This window comes from Carassius carassius, chromosome 8 (genome assembly GCF_963082965.1).
Source record: "Carassius carassius chromosome 8, fCarCar2.1, whole genome shotgun sequence".
Classification (NCBI taxonomy): domain Eukaryota; kingdom Metazoa; phylum Chordata; class Actinopteri; order Cypriniformes; family Cyprinidae; genus Carassius; species Carassius carassius.
Window position 1 is genome coordinate 5,351,043 of NC_081762.1, and position 15,389 is coordinate 5,366,431.

Sequence of the window (15,389 nt, forward strand, 5' to 3'; positions counted from 1 at the left end):
CTGACCTGAGCATGCGCACTAGTGCAGGGATGCCGCCTGATTTGAAGATGGCTAGCAGTCCCTCGCGCTGGTGGGAGAGGCTGTGCAGGACGCTGGCAGCGCAGCGTGCCGTCTCCAGGTCTCCGGTGTTCTGCATGGCCCTCACCACAGCCGACACCATCTGAGGAGACTGCATGAGCACACGGCGAGACGCCTCCTTCCGCGTAAGCTGGTTCACAATCAGTGCTGCCTTGTTTACCACCACCTGCAATAGTAAAAGAAAATCTTGCATGTTAAAAAAAACTTTTATGTTCAGCAAGTCTGGTATTCGGATGTATCCGTCTAATCATAAGCAGTTTATTTAAAGGAACAGTTGACCTAAAATTTTACATTTGCTAAAAATGTACTTAGCTTCAGGCTATCCATTATGTAAATGAGTTTGTTTCTTTTTGGGAACAGATTTGAAGAAATTTAGCAATACATCACTTGGTCAGAAAAAAGATACTTTGCAGTGAATGGGTGCCGTTGGAACGAGAGTCGAGAAAGCAATATAATGGATAGATGACTCATATTTTAGCCCACAAGCAACAGTTTAAAATAATAAAAAAAAAATGTCTTGATGGATTTGTTTCTTACATGCATCTGCTTCAAAAGATGTGAACTGATGGACTGGACTGGAGTGGTGTGGATTAATGTGATGTTTTTATCAGCTGTTTGGACTCTCATTCTGACGGGACCCATTCACTCCAGAGGATCCATTGGTGAGTAAGTGATGTGATGCTACATTTCTCCAAATCTCTCAAAGAAACAAACTGATCTACATCTCGGATGGCCTGGGGGTGAGTGAGTAAATGTTCAGCAAATAATAATTTTTGGTTGAACTATCCCTTTAAGGAACCAAATTCCACGACTAATGACTCATCACAGTATTAAAATTGCTCAATGTATATAAAATTGGAAAATGTGTTCTCGAAAGAAGAAACTGTAAAATGTTAATATGCAAAAACATGCAAAAATATGCAAAATTATTCACACGGCATGAATAGAATAATGGAGAAATATGGTTTCTAAATGTTTTTAGACTTTCAATGGTTGCATGCTCTCGGCAGCCAGTAATTTAACTTGGAAAATAGATCATATCCTAAAGTTGTTTTTCACATCATAATGTAGCACATTTCAGTCCTTTATTTCACCGTATTACCTTTTTCCCCCTTCTACATTTTGTAGTTCATCCTGTGAGATTATTTGGAAAGATTATGGAAAGATTCATCTCATATTATCACATGCACTCCCCTTTTAATTCTTTGAGAAAGACAGCTAGTAATACAAAACATGAATGTGTCTTATTCCAGATCATTTAAGATTTCATCTCAAGTGCGATAGCAACATAACAAAAGGTGCAACTTTTTGCAAAACTGTACTGTTTTATCACAGTTCTTGGCTCAGTGGGATAACTGTATGTATATTTTCATTCCCCCATCTGTCATTGTACCTGGTCCTCATCGGCCAGCAGTTTGGTGAGCTCTGGAACGGCGCGAGTGGCCAGCTCAGCATCATCCTGATAGTTGATGAGATGGACGATGGCTGTTTTGAGGAGCTGCGAGGGCTCGGCCAGTCTCTGCACATTGGTGGGCTGGTCTGGATTGCTGTGCACGGTGAGCGCTGTCTCTCCCTCCACCAGCGTCTCGGGGAACATGGCCGCACGTACTCGCTGAGCTCGGGTTAGACTGTACTGAGCCTCCATATCTGAGCACAGATGAAGATAAAGAGGCGTATTAAACCAACAAGCCCCTCAAGGTGATGCATTACAGTCATTTTAACACTTATTACTCAGTAATATCATTGGTTCGACAGCACTGATTCTATTGAGAAACAACTTGAACCGAACGGCACAAGTACTATCTGCAGAGCTGCTTTATAGCTGAGGCAAACTGAAAATGTTTAATGAGACGATAATAAAGTCTGCATAACTGATTCTTTTACTTTGCTATTTAACACTGTGAAGCTGATTTGAAGCCATCTCTGTTTTCTAAAGTGCTATATAAATAATGGCAACATGACTGTTATGAGGTGTTTAAACATTCAAAATATTTGTAAAATATCTTAAATGTGAAGTGTGCTATTTCTATGGCTCAGAAATATGCTCCAGCTTCACATTATAATAATAAAAGTAATAATAATAATCATGTTATAATTGTATTAAAAATATTACATTAATCACTTCCCCCACCAATCAATTTATTATTATTATTATTATTAAAGTGATGTTTCCGAGTCAGTGCTACACTTTTTGGGACTTTCTGTATCACACTTCAGCTTCACATAGTAATACAAATCATAATAAATAATAATAATAATAATAAATTTTTATTAACATATTACATTTATCACTTCTTTCACTGATTAATATATTATTATTATTATTATTATTAATTGCTTCTTCTGACAATAACTGACTGTACCTAATTTTGCAGACTTGGTGAGTTAATATAGAATCAATGTGCAGTCACAGGTGTGCACTTATAGGCTATTTTACCATCTATAGGAGCTCAAACGTGGCTTGTCCAATTAGATTTCGGACGCCATAATTTTATAACACACGTTGTATCACACTATATTTTGTAGAGTGATGCAGTACAGACGTGGTTAAGGGCGCATTAATAACCGAATAGATTGACACCAGAGAACCAGAGGTGGGAATAATGGCAGCGTGCCTGTGACTCTCCGAATAAAGTGCAATCCATGCTGGAAGCATCACGAGCGTCTGAAAGGGGTCTTCGGAGGTTCTGTTGTGATAGCAATAATGTTCAAACCATATAGAGTGAACCTACTGAACTGAGTGTTTGGATGAGTTTCTAAATGTCACTGGCTCTGGGAGGACAATAAATTTGCAGCTTTCTTCCAAACTATGCAAGCACACATGCTGCCATAGTGAAGAATCCCCAGATATTTACAAGTGACGACATGCACCATGACAACAACGAATAATGAGAAAACCACAGGTACATTTAATATGCATCTCATAGAGATGAAAGCAATGAAGGGAAAGTTCACCCAAAAATTAATATTTGCTGTTAGTTTACTCACCATTAGTCCATCAAAGATGTAGGTGACTCTTTTCTGGCGTTAAACAGTAAAGAAGATTTTTAGCTGTAACCGTGTTCTTGATGATTCAAATAATGCAATTCAATGGCTATTGGTTTTTAAGAATAAAAAAAAGTATATCACCAAATTAAAACCAATGGCTCCTGACGATATATACTGAGGTCTTATGAAGCAAGAAACTGAACACTATTCACAGTATTATTACCTGTAATCCAGAGCCACAGGAAAATGGGGAAATTCTTTCGGACACTTCACTTCTATGCACTTGTTCGGTTTAATAATTTGTTTATGTAATTATGCAATGACATCACGTACACGCAATTATATTAAAGCAACAAATAGGTGGATTCTTTAGATGTCTAAAGCCCTTAAAGTGAACAAACCAAACTGTTTCCTCAGTTCAGACTGTTGGAGGAACTGGAGCGTAAAATCAGCATCATAGAATCATATACGCTGATATTTTGGCTAATTTCGAGTCAGGATGACTGTCAGGCGTCCGAAAGTGAGTTTTGATCAAGTTACTTGAAGATCTGTGCTGCACATGCTTCAGTCTGATTTGGTGAACTGGTTCAAGAACCGATTCAAAAGAATGATTTGTTTGCGAACTGACTCCGGACCGTTTGCCAGAGACTCTAGATTACAGACGATAATGTTGTAAATGATGTTCAGTTTCTTGCACAGACGGATCGTTTCGCTTCATAAGACCTCAATAAATCATCAGGAGACACAGGTTACATTTTGTGTTGCCTGTATATGCTTTTTTGACTATCAAAGTGCCGGTAGCTGCTAACTTCAATTTTTTTTTTATCACCAGGAACCAGGACTGTTGCTGGGGTCAGCAGGGCCCCGGTGCACGTTGTACAAGCCCTGTTTGAAATTGTTTAATTTGTATGTTCGTTCGTTCTATTTATTTATTTATTTGTGCTATTTACACACTGTTTAAGTTTTTTCAAGTTTGTAGGTGTCCAGGTACAGAAACCGAATAATTAAATGTAAAATACCACTGCATAGTCTTCAATGTAAAACTTAAATATACAGTCAGACCAAAATTTATTCAGACACCTTCAACCTTTCTTACATTATCACAGTTTATTTGCTATAGTTTAGAAAATGGTAATAAAATATGACAAGAACTCAGAGTTAAACTGTGTCAGAACAAATTCATCTTGATTCTGTCAGATAACTTTGACAGAAAAGTAATGAATTACAATCAAACAAAACTTCGGACAACTGTTATGACAATATTTACACAACTATCAATAATTTGTTGACCAATTACCAAGTAATGCTTTATTTTTTTTGTCTGTGGTGTAAAAAGGTCGCATTAGCACTTAAAGAAAAAACACATAGGCAAAACATGGTCAGGTCAAAGTGTTTGAACAATTTATTTATTTATTTATTTTTTAAAGAAGAAGAAGGCAAATCTGGTGTTCAAGCGCTTTGAGACGCTTTTCTCTGCGTGAGACCTGAACACCAGAACACCGCGGGTGCTGAATTGGGCTCTTTCACATCTTTTTCTGTTTGTTTAAACTGTGATTTGTATTTGCTCGTTCAGGTGCAGGAGGACGCAAACTTTGCGCACGAACGCACTGTAATTGTGTCTTGTGTTTGAATGCTTTAAAGTCTTTTGAATGTTTAAATTGGCAAGGCTTAAAAACACGTGAAAATGATAAGCTTTCGTGATGATGGGCAACAGTGGCCCGTCAACTTTCATGATCGTATTTTTTCAGGCTGCCCTCAGCCAGTTGGTTGAAATCGCCGGGGGACCTCCTTCAGCCGTGGGCTCCTATAATCATCACCACCTTTCACCCCACTAGCAATGGCCCTGCCAGGGACCACAGTTTCAACTAAAAATCTTCTGTACTGTTCAATAGCAGAAAGAAAGTCAAATATATCTTGGAAGGCCTGAGGGTGAACAAATTAACAACAAATGTTCATTTTTGGGTGACTATCTCTTTAATGCATATCCTTACATAGACTGTGTACATTTATGTCTAAGAAAGCAACCCCAAATCCCACCCCCCACCCCCCCAACCAAAAAACACATTCTGAATGTTGTCCAGTGGAAGTCCAGTGAAACGACACAGCCCTTGTGGAAGGGCTACATGCCACTGACTCGAATGTGAAATTTCGGAGGTCCTCGGGTCATATAATTCATCAAAATGTTCCGGAGAGGCGGATGGAGACCTTTGGAGAGCACGCATTACCTGTGGCGTTCTCGCCAGCGCTGGCACTGACGCTGTCCTCATCTCGAATGGTGGTGGCTCCCGACTGAATGCCCGAGTCTGGGGCGTAAAACGTCTGCTGCCACTCCTCCACCTTCACAGCACCCTCTGCCTCACTCACTGCAGGAGATGAGCAGGAATATTAGTCAATATTTGACAAAGGCTTAGAGCTTCATTTCAAATAGAGTCAGCAGATGTGTTTTCACTAAAAATAATTAGCTAATTCAAATTTGAGCATCATATATTTTCCAGAGTGTCTATTTACATTAAGTGCAAATAGCCCGCCTTGTTGGCAGAGGCTATTTACACTTGCTACACCGACAAATGTGTGATTTGGCTAGTCAACAGTACAAAAGAAACTTCAGCAGTCATTAGCTCCATTGGTGTAGATGGGGTTCGAATCCGGGTTTTGGCAAACATTTTTCAAATTTTTTTCTCCCTTTTAAAATTGTAAATCTCATCAGAAAAGCATTTAAATTGTAAAGTTTATGGTAGGGTTAGGAGAGGTGTAGGGAGGGCTTTATCGTCCCAATAAGGTGGCATCCATTTAATAATTTGAATTAAAATTTACACTCAGCAAGTTATTATTGCATACTGTTTTATAATGTACAACAAAACTGAGGTGCAGATAATTGCGACTATTTGTATTAAGTAGTATAAACATCAGAAATCCTGCTATTTTAACAGTGTAAATAGCAGATAATGAAAACTGATGCTATTTGCACTTAGTTTAAATAAAATCCATTGCGAAGAAAATATGCTATAATGTAATACATGTATGTATATGTAACTATATATATATGTAAGTAGCCTCTGCCTATATTTTCAATAGAATAGAAAGAATATTTTTCTATAGAATATTTTATATTCAATGTAGAAATATTCAGACATTACATTTAATGTATATATACTCTCTCTCTCTCTCTGTGTGTGTGTGTCTCTCTCTTTCTCTCTCTCTCTCTCTCTCTCTATATATATATATATATATATATATATATATTGCTTACAAGTCAGAATTAGTGATGTTATACGTAATATATATTATAAATATACTAATATATTAAACATAATAAAGATAACATTAGATTAACTGGTATATATATCATTAATATTATTATTAACAGTTCATGTAGTCTTTAATTGCATATTTTAATAATATATTTGATAATTATATAATCATAAAAATGTATATATATATATAATTATTGTTTAAAAAAAACTTTTTTTAATTTAATGTGTATTTATATATACACTGTATATATATATATATATATATATATATATATATATATATATATATATAAACACACATTAAATTTAATTTCAAAATTAATATAAAACATATTATATTATATTATATTATATTATATTATATTATATTATATTATATTATATTATATTATATTATATTATATTATATTATAATAAGTGAATTCTTAAATCCTTTACTATTCTTAAGTCACTAATAAGCAAACTATTGACATTGACCTTGTGAAATTAATGTTTTTTCCATGCAGCTCATGTGTTGCTCTTATTAAAATATAAAGGAGGCAAAAATGAAATGCTGTGACATTGAGATTTATGCTAATTTTATTCACTTAATTTTTTCTGCTGTTAATATCATTTATTCATTTGTATTAATATGAATCCACATTAAATGGCAAAGCTGGACTCAGATGTTTGGATTTTATTGTATCTTCATGCCAGTTTATATCTGTATAGCATGTCCAATATAACAAAAAGGTAAATTTAAGAAAATAGATGAAAAGAACATTTGAAAACATGAAACTTAGCAATCCTTAAAAGATTAAACTTACTTTGCAGTGACATCACCACTGTCCAGCCTTAATTCAGCCTGTGGTAAAACACAGAGAAAATTCTTAGACTGCATAGAGAACAGGAGGGATGCAGTATGAATGCAGTGATCTGCAATGTGAAGTGACAGCATGCACCAGTTTAGAGCGAAAAGCACCACTGGGACTTAAAAATAGTGAGCAGGCAATGCTATTTATAAAACTACTGCATAGAACGATCGCACAAATCATAGTAGCTTCCCCAAAGTGGAAATTCAAAGCTTCATTTGTAGTTCTGAGCAGGTCGATGGGACCTACAGTTTATATTCCCAAGGACTGAGAGTCTCAAGAGTCTTTTCAGTGAAGGTTTCTGTTTTTAATGTCTGCATCCTTCATGACTATAAAAAGCACAGACTACAGGCAGAGATATGACTGGAGGTGCGAGGCATGATGAATAAAGACGACACCTTCATCTGACCCCACTTCAGGAGCAAAAAAGCCTCTGAGCCGTGAACTTAACACTCTACTTTCATTTCAGAAAGAAAAATCACGAATGACACGTTCACAAAAATGTCACCAGCCTTGCAAACAAACAGTGAGAAGAAGTTCTGTGTCCGTGCTTTTGCAATATTATATTTCTTAACAAATCTGAACCTAAACTATTGTAAGGGTCATATGAAGCGATTTCAAGTTTTCCTTTCTCTTTGGAGTGTTACAAGCTCTTGGTGAATAAAGAAAATCTGTAAAGTAGCAAAGACTAAAGTCTCAAATCCAAAGAGATTTTCTTTATAAAAGTTAAGACTTGTCCACACCCCCCTGAAACGTCTTGTTTAAACACGCCCCCACATGTCTACATCATGATGTGGGAAGATTTGCATAAAGCCACAAAAATGTTCACGCAAAGAAAGAAGGCGTAAACTTTATTCTCGCTGTCTGTAAGTACTGTACGTTTACTTATGTAAAGGATTTGACACTGATGATTCAAATGCGAGTTTTGAGCAGTGTAGAGCAGCGGTTCTCATTTCCAGTCCTCACGACCCCCTGTTCTGCACATTTCGTTTGTTTCTCTTATTGCTTTGGACGTTTGTTCAATTCGAACGTAAGTGCCCTGCAAAGTGGACATCACATGATATTCCCCCATGATTCCAGTTCGAAGCGAACCTACATGTTCCATTCTAAGTGCAGTTAAGTGTGTGAGACATGAATTTAAATTGTATTTATTTACAGAGGTATATGATGTCACACTTGACCGTGTGTGAAGATGTTGCACAGTGCAAATCCATGAATGAATGTTACGAAGTGAAGTAAACTTCTGCTCAGGGAGTAGGGAGCAATGAACCCTGTGTAGGGGCCATGTGACAAATGGCTTGTTTGTAATGAGTTTTATTGTTTTTGTCTTGTAGCACCGGTGTTCTGACCTGGACACGCATCACAGTATGACAAGGGGCATAACATTTCTGTCACAAGCTTGAGGTATTCTGCTAATCACAATGCACTGGATAGTTGGCCAATCACAGCACACCTTGCTGTCAGAACGATGAGCTTTGTAAAAAAACGGCACGTTTCAGAAAGGCAGGGCATAGAGGAGAAACAATAATGTACAGTATGTGGAAAATAATGTGTTTTGTTGAACCTTAAACCACATTAACACATTTTATTACACCAAATACACAAAATAATGTTCTTTTTAGCAACATCATATGACCCCTTTAAAACCAGGAGGGTTTGAGCCCCCATTTAAAGCTGGAATCCATCTCCAAGAATGTGCTGATGAATTAAATTAAATAAAATGTATATTTATCAAAATAAAATACAATATTGTAATTATTATTTAAAAGATACAATTCTTATATTAATATAATAGCATGCTAATAGTGAGTATTAATAAATTATGAATTTTATTTATTTAAATAAATATATTAAAAAGTAATATTTATTAAAGCATACATTTTACATTAATAACACTAAAAATAACTAAATATTTAAAAAAGCATTTAATTTTTTTAATAAAATGTATTAATTACAACATTTACTATATAATTTTTACATTAAAAACACCATCATATCATAATATTTACTATTACAGCATAAAGCTTTTGCTTTAATAACACTGAATATAACTCATCACATCATTTAAAAAATATTTAACAATTCTTAATTCTTAAAAATATTTCAATAATATGAATGACAGATAATTTTAATAATTCATTATATTTATATATTTTTCATTATATTTTCGCTGTTAATTTTGGTGTTATTCATGTAATATGATGTAGTAAAATTAAAATATTACATTCACTATATAATTATACTATTTATTTAAGCATGTAGTCTTACAATAATAACACTGGATCCAACCGTGATAAATTATTAAAAATATATAATGTTTATTAATAAAAATAAAAATATTAAAATAAAATCTATTGTTTAATTATAATATTTACTATTAAATCAGATATTGTTTCTACATGAACAACACCAAAATTAACAGCGAAAATAAAATGAAAAATATATAAATATAATGAATTATTACAATTATCTGTCATTCATAGCAGTTTTCTTTCAATCCCCACATATAATACCACTAAAAATAATGCATTATAGAAGCCAGTATATACTTTTTCCAGCAGTTACAATCATTGACTTTTATGATGACTTCTTGACCTTTATAAAAAATAAAAATAAAAACGGTGTGAAAGAAAGAACATCTTGATTTCCGACTGTCAATATCTTCATATCCTAATGCTCAAAAATAACTCAAAGTAAAATCAGATGCTCTCTCTTGTATTAGTGATGTGGAAACGAAGACTAGGAGCTGAATTTTAATAAGAATATAAAAACACTTGCAAGAGCGTATCATCAAAAATGAAACAAGAAAAGACACAATTTCTTTCACAAAAGCAGTGACTAATCAATTTTACCTCTTTGAACTACTTCCTTACGGTTCCACATCTTACAAGATCTTATTTGTTCTTTTTTTTGTTTCCTTCTATTTCGATTTAAATGGAATCCTGCTTTAAAAGGAACCTCTGTTTAGTATTCTCTCCAATATCTCGCTCCTGCCCTTTTCTCGTCTTCAGCTTCTCTTTATAAAACATCCCAGTATGAGTACAGTTTGCTGCTGTCCCTCAGTTCCATACAGCATATGGGGATTTGCTAACTGCTGTTATGACACCACGTGCCCTGCATTTTCCACTCTCATTAATCACATCAACATACAGCTAGACACCAACACACAAACCCAAACACACATCGAGTCAGACACGGAACTCCAGCAGTCAAAAAACACCTTAAAACTGATGAAAATGGGAAGATGTCATCAAATGATGAGCAGCCACGACACTGGAAAAACATTTAGCCTAGTAGGCATTAAACACCCATTAATTATGCATGCACTGATTAATTAAAAAAAGTTTTCTGGGTTAACAAGGCTTAAGACGATGTGTGTATTGTGCCTTCCTTATTTTTACATCAAATTACCATGCTTAATAAGGCAGAGTTCATCCAAAAATTTAAAATTTGATGTGAAGGTTGAACATGGTTGATGGCAGCTTGTGTCAGTTTGATATGAGAGTTACTTTACAATGACATAAGCTTCCTACAAAAAAAGTTTCAGAAGACTTTAAAGGAATAGTTCATCCAAAAATGAAGATTAACTCACCCTCAGGCTATCTAAGATGTTGTTTCTTCATCTGAACGGATTTGGAGTAATTTAGCATTACATCACTTGCTCACTAATGGATCCTCTGCAGTGAATGGGTGCCGCCAGAATGAAAGTTCAAACAGCTGATAAAAACATCATAAAAATCCACAAGTAATCCAAGTAAAAAGCTGTGTTTGTAAGAAATAAATCCATCAATAAGGCATTTTAACTTTAGGTTCTGGGCACAATTGAGTCTATGATGCAGAACACTTTCTCTAGTAAAAATCCACCAACAATGCGTGGAAATGGTGCTTGATCTGTGGTATTTCTCCCCTGATTCAAACAAGACGACTTGTGTATTCATGTATAGGTGACTCGTTTAATGTTGTTTCTTACAAACACACAGCTTTTTGCTTCACAAGACATTCACTGAAGGACTGGAGCAATGTGGATCGCTGTGATGTTTTTATCAGCTGTTTGGTCTCTCATTCTGACGGCACCCATTCACTGCAGAGGATCCACTGCCGAGCAAGTGACGGAATGTTACATTACTCCAAATCTGTTCTGATGAAGAAACAACTCATCTAAATCTTGGATGCTCTAAGGTTGGGTATCTTTAATAAGTTTTCATTTTGGGGTGGATATAATAAAGCTGCATGAATGTTCTCTTTTTGTACTTGTAAAGAAAAAAGAAAGTCACACTGTTTGGAACAACAAAAGGGTGAGTAAATGATGATAGAAGTGACAGAAACTATTCTTATAATATCTCGTTGATGAATGCAGACACAGAATACTGAGCTTTGCACATGTGATCAGGATGGCAGCGCCAAAGAAGAAAATTACACTTGAGTGCTTTCATCTCAAAAATGAGATGTTGCATACAGCGTCCCAACTATGGTTTAAAATTCAGGGATGTGAACAAAAATGCTCTCCAACTCTTCAAAATCATACTAATCAGAACATACAGTACTGATATTTCATTTCTAAAGGCTCTCGGCCAGGCTGAAACTTCTAATTTAGAGTTAAGTGACGCACATTTTGTGAATATGCATATAGAGTGACTTTATAGGCATGTCTTTGTGGAGAGTAAATTCGCAGCTTATCTAATAAAAATCATTCAGAAGTGCTTCTGTACAGTAATTTATTAGTGACAGCAGAGTCATTTACTTGAGTGCTGACTTCGTTAAAAATGACAAATTCCTGACATCAAATCTCGAAGAAAACTAAAACTAAAAGTGTGTAATGTCTTTGGAAATGGGAAGAAAATAAATATATTTTTTATAAAAATGATTGCAAACATGTTTCTTGAACACGCCTGCTATTGGCTGAACAAGCAGCCATTGATAGCCAGGATGCTAAAAAAAAAAAAACTATTACACATTATTATTATTATTATACATAGTAAATACCATATTTTATTGATTTATGTTTTATAATTTGACACTAATAACACTAATATAATTTAACACTAATAATAATAATAATAATTTGTAAATAATTAATCTTTACATTTTAAAAACTAAACTAATAAATTAATATATAAATTACTGTTGAAATAATAGTATGTTATTACTGTAAAATTAAAATAATTATTATTGTTGTTGTTGATAAACATTGTAATAATAATATATTTTATGCATACTTTATTATGTAATAGTCATATATTCTACTTATTTAATTTATTATTATAAATAACAATAATAATAATCTTTACAATTACAAAAGTATTTCAGCACGACATGCTTGAACCCCTAATAATAAATCATTATTATTATTATTAATACTATTATTATTGTTGTTATGATTATTATTATTATAAAGGCATACTAAATGAGGGGAAAACAGGTTTTCCTTCTTTTTTTTGTATTTGGCAGAGCACATGCCTGATTACTAAATATAAATAGACTGTATCTGCATATTTAGTATTTTTAACTAAATTAAATGCTTTAAAAATAAAAATATACATGGTAGGCTTTAAAGAGACTGTGAGAAAATGTTTTCTCTGGATGTGAGGGAAACTGCAGTGGAAAGGTCTAAAATAAAGAGCTGTGAGGAAAAGACAGGAAGTCTCTATTTTTTGACCATTGTCCTGAAGAAGGCCAAGGACTGTCCGAGTCAGTGTAATATATCTCTTTCTCCATGACTCACTTCCTGCAGAAGACGACATCTCTGATGATGATTAATGCTTCGAGGAGATCTCAGTCTGTTTTGTTCATCAGACACTACCTGTTTACACTGTCGCCATTGTTCTGGTGTTACAATAGCTACCTGTGATCCACACACACACACACACACGCAGCAGATAAACCTAAGGGTCTTTGCTGTATTTAGGACACTTGACACTGAACACTGCACCAGCAGCAGACCTGTCAGCTGCTGTATGACTTCTTCAGACACACTGCTGTACTTTGTGTTTACTATACGAGTGTCAAGACGGATTTGTATTTGAGAGTCCGCCAGCGAGAGTATGTCATGTGTGTGTGTGAGGATTTAAGCATAAGATAAAATTCATTACATGTAGCAGCAAATGTCCAACTATAATGCATGTTCTAATGATGCGCAACACATCTGCAAAATCAACAAATCATTCGGATGCCAAAATGACTAGTGGACTAGTCCTAAAAAGAAAAAAAAAATATATAAGCAATCTAATTGGCTTGTCAGTTGCTGATGAGTGGTTGACCAGGAGTTGATGTCTGGGACTGCTTAAACATCAACTGAATCAGTGTCTTTGTTGTTAAAAAGAAATTAATCTTGAGTACTAAAATGACACACAAAAAAATACTGAAATAAAAATAAAGCTAAATAGAAATCTTTTTTTTATAAAAATTACAATTTTTTTTTAACCTTGTAAAAAAGCCAAACGTCAAAATTTAAAACAGCAGAAATTTGTCCATGGACCACAAAACCAGTCTTAAGTGTAAATTTTTCGACATTAAGATTTATACATAATCAGAAAACTGAATAAATAAGATTTCCCTTGATGTATAGTTTATTAGGATCAGACAATATTTGGCCGAGATATGAGGGTCCAAAAAAAATCTAAATATTGAGAAAATCTCCTTTGAATTTATCCAAATTAATTCTTAGCTATGCATATTACTAATCAAAAATTAAGTTTTGTTATATTTACGGCAGGAAATTTACAAAGTATCTTCATGGAATATGATCATTACTTAATATCCTAATGATTTTTGGCATAAAAGAAAAATCGACAATTTTAAAACTATGTTTTTTTGGCTATTGCTACAAATATACCCCAGCGACTTCAGACTGGTTTTGTGCTCCAGGGTCACAAATGGTGTTCACAACACACCTGCATCAATGCATGAACGAGTAAAAAAATGTGTGATGGGGCTTGATATTATCCATCATGGATTGATTGGATCATGAAAAGAGGTTTCTGAAGAAAGCATGCATTCGTGATGTTATTAATGCATTTTGATGAAAGAGTGCAAAGACCAACACTGTTTACTTTGGTATATTTTGCACCAATGAATCATTCACAACAAGATGTATTAAGAAAGAAAATATGATCAATTTTGTTTTCATGCTGATTGCAAAGACAGAGGCTAAACAAATTGTCCTTTCAATTAGTGAATAGCAAGTTGCTTTAGAAGAAAAGCCCTTGTAAAATGATAATTAAACGCAGGTTTGTGTTCAAGAGCCTCTCAGTTTGACAGAGCCATGTCGATAGAAACATCTGTACACGTTCACATATTTTCAGCTTCTCAGCAGGACTGAGAAAATTGAATTCACGACAGGAGCTTGGCAGGAGGATCTGCAGGAGCCAGCGAGGTTTTGCCAGACTCCTGGAGCGCAGCTGATGATACCGTGAGTCACCTCACGCCAGGACTTGAATTACAAAGTCACCTGCACTCCGCGCTCCAACACTTAGACAGGAAGTCGAGAGAAACGCCAACCACGACTGACTGTTACGACGAAAGATGCAGGGACGGATACACAGTTACGTATACAATTATTCCAAGAGCTGAGTTCCCTGGCGGTGTGATCGAACATCTGTTGGGATAAAAACTCAGCGTAAATGCAGAGAGGTTTTGGTCTAAAGTTACAGTGGAAAACATTCTGATAGAGTTATAGGACACCTAAGAAAACATCCACACACTAATGCGGTTATACCAGCCATTAGAAAGCATTATATAATCGTGATAAAGATGATTCGCTCATATTAGATTCTAAACCAATTTAAAGGGGATATATGATAGAAAAACTCAATTTTCTAGCTCAATATGGAGACATGTTCTAGTATGCGCTGTGGAAAGCTGGCTTCACAGCTCACACAGAACATTTACTGAAATAATTTTCTACATTATCAGGTCATTCAACAACAGTCATGGGGCTTTAATATCAAACTATAGACCAGGTTTACTAAACAGGGCAAATGTGCGCGAGAACGCAATTACGAAACAGCACCGATGGGACGTGTAAATTAAAGAACACAGATGCAACAACTAATTTACATAACAACCAATACAATATAGGCTAACAAGTGCAGTGCAAAATAGTGCCGTTGCAAATAAGCAGAGACGATGCTCATCAGGTGCACATGAACTACTTAAGACTTGCTTGTTAGAAGCAAACTGACAAACACGTACATATATGTACGCATATCTATTCATAGTT

At 34.8% G+C, this 15,389-nt stretch overlaps 1 protein-coding gene across 1 annotated transcript in view; it reads right to left on the reverse strand.

The window, feature by feature from the left end:
• The window catches only part of LOC132145043 (junction plakoglobin-like), a 62,510-nt gene that overhangs the window by 24,327 nt on the left and 22,794 nt on the right, over positions 1–15,389 (reverse strand). Inside the window, exons 2-5 of the mRNA XM_059555755.1 lie at positions 7,127–7,164; positions 5,292–5,429; positions 1,472–1,725; positions 6–244 (exon numbers count right to left, since the gene is read on the reverse strand). Coding sequence (XP_059411738.1) covers positions 6–244; positions 1,472–1,725; positions 5,292–5,429; positions 7,127–7,139 — 644 coding nt within the window. The 5' untranslated portion in view covers positions 7,140–7,164. The remainder of the gene's footprint in view (positions 1–5; positions 245–1,471; positions 1,726–5,291; positions 5,430–7,126; positions 7,165–15,389) is intronic.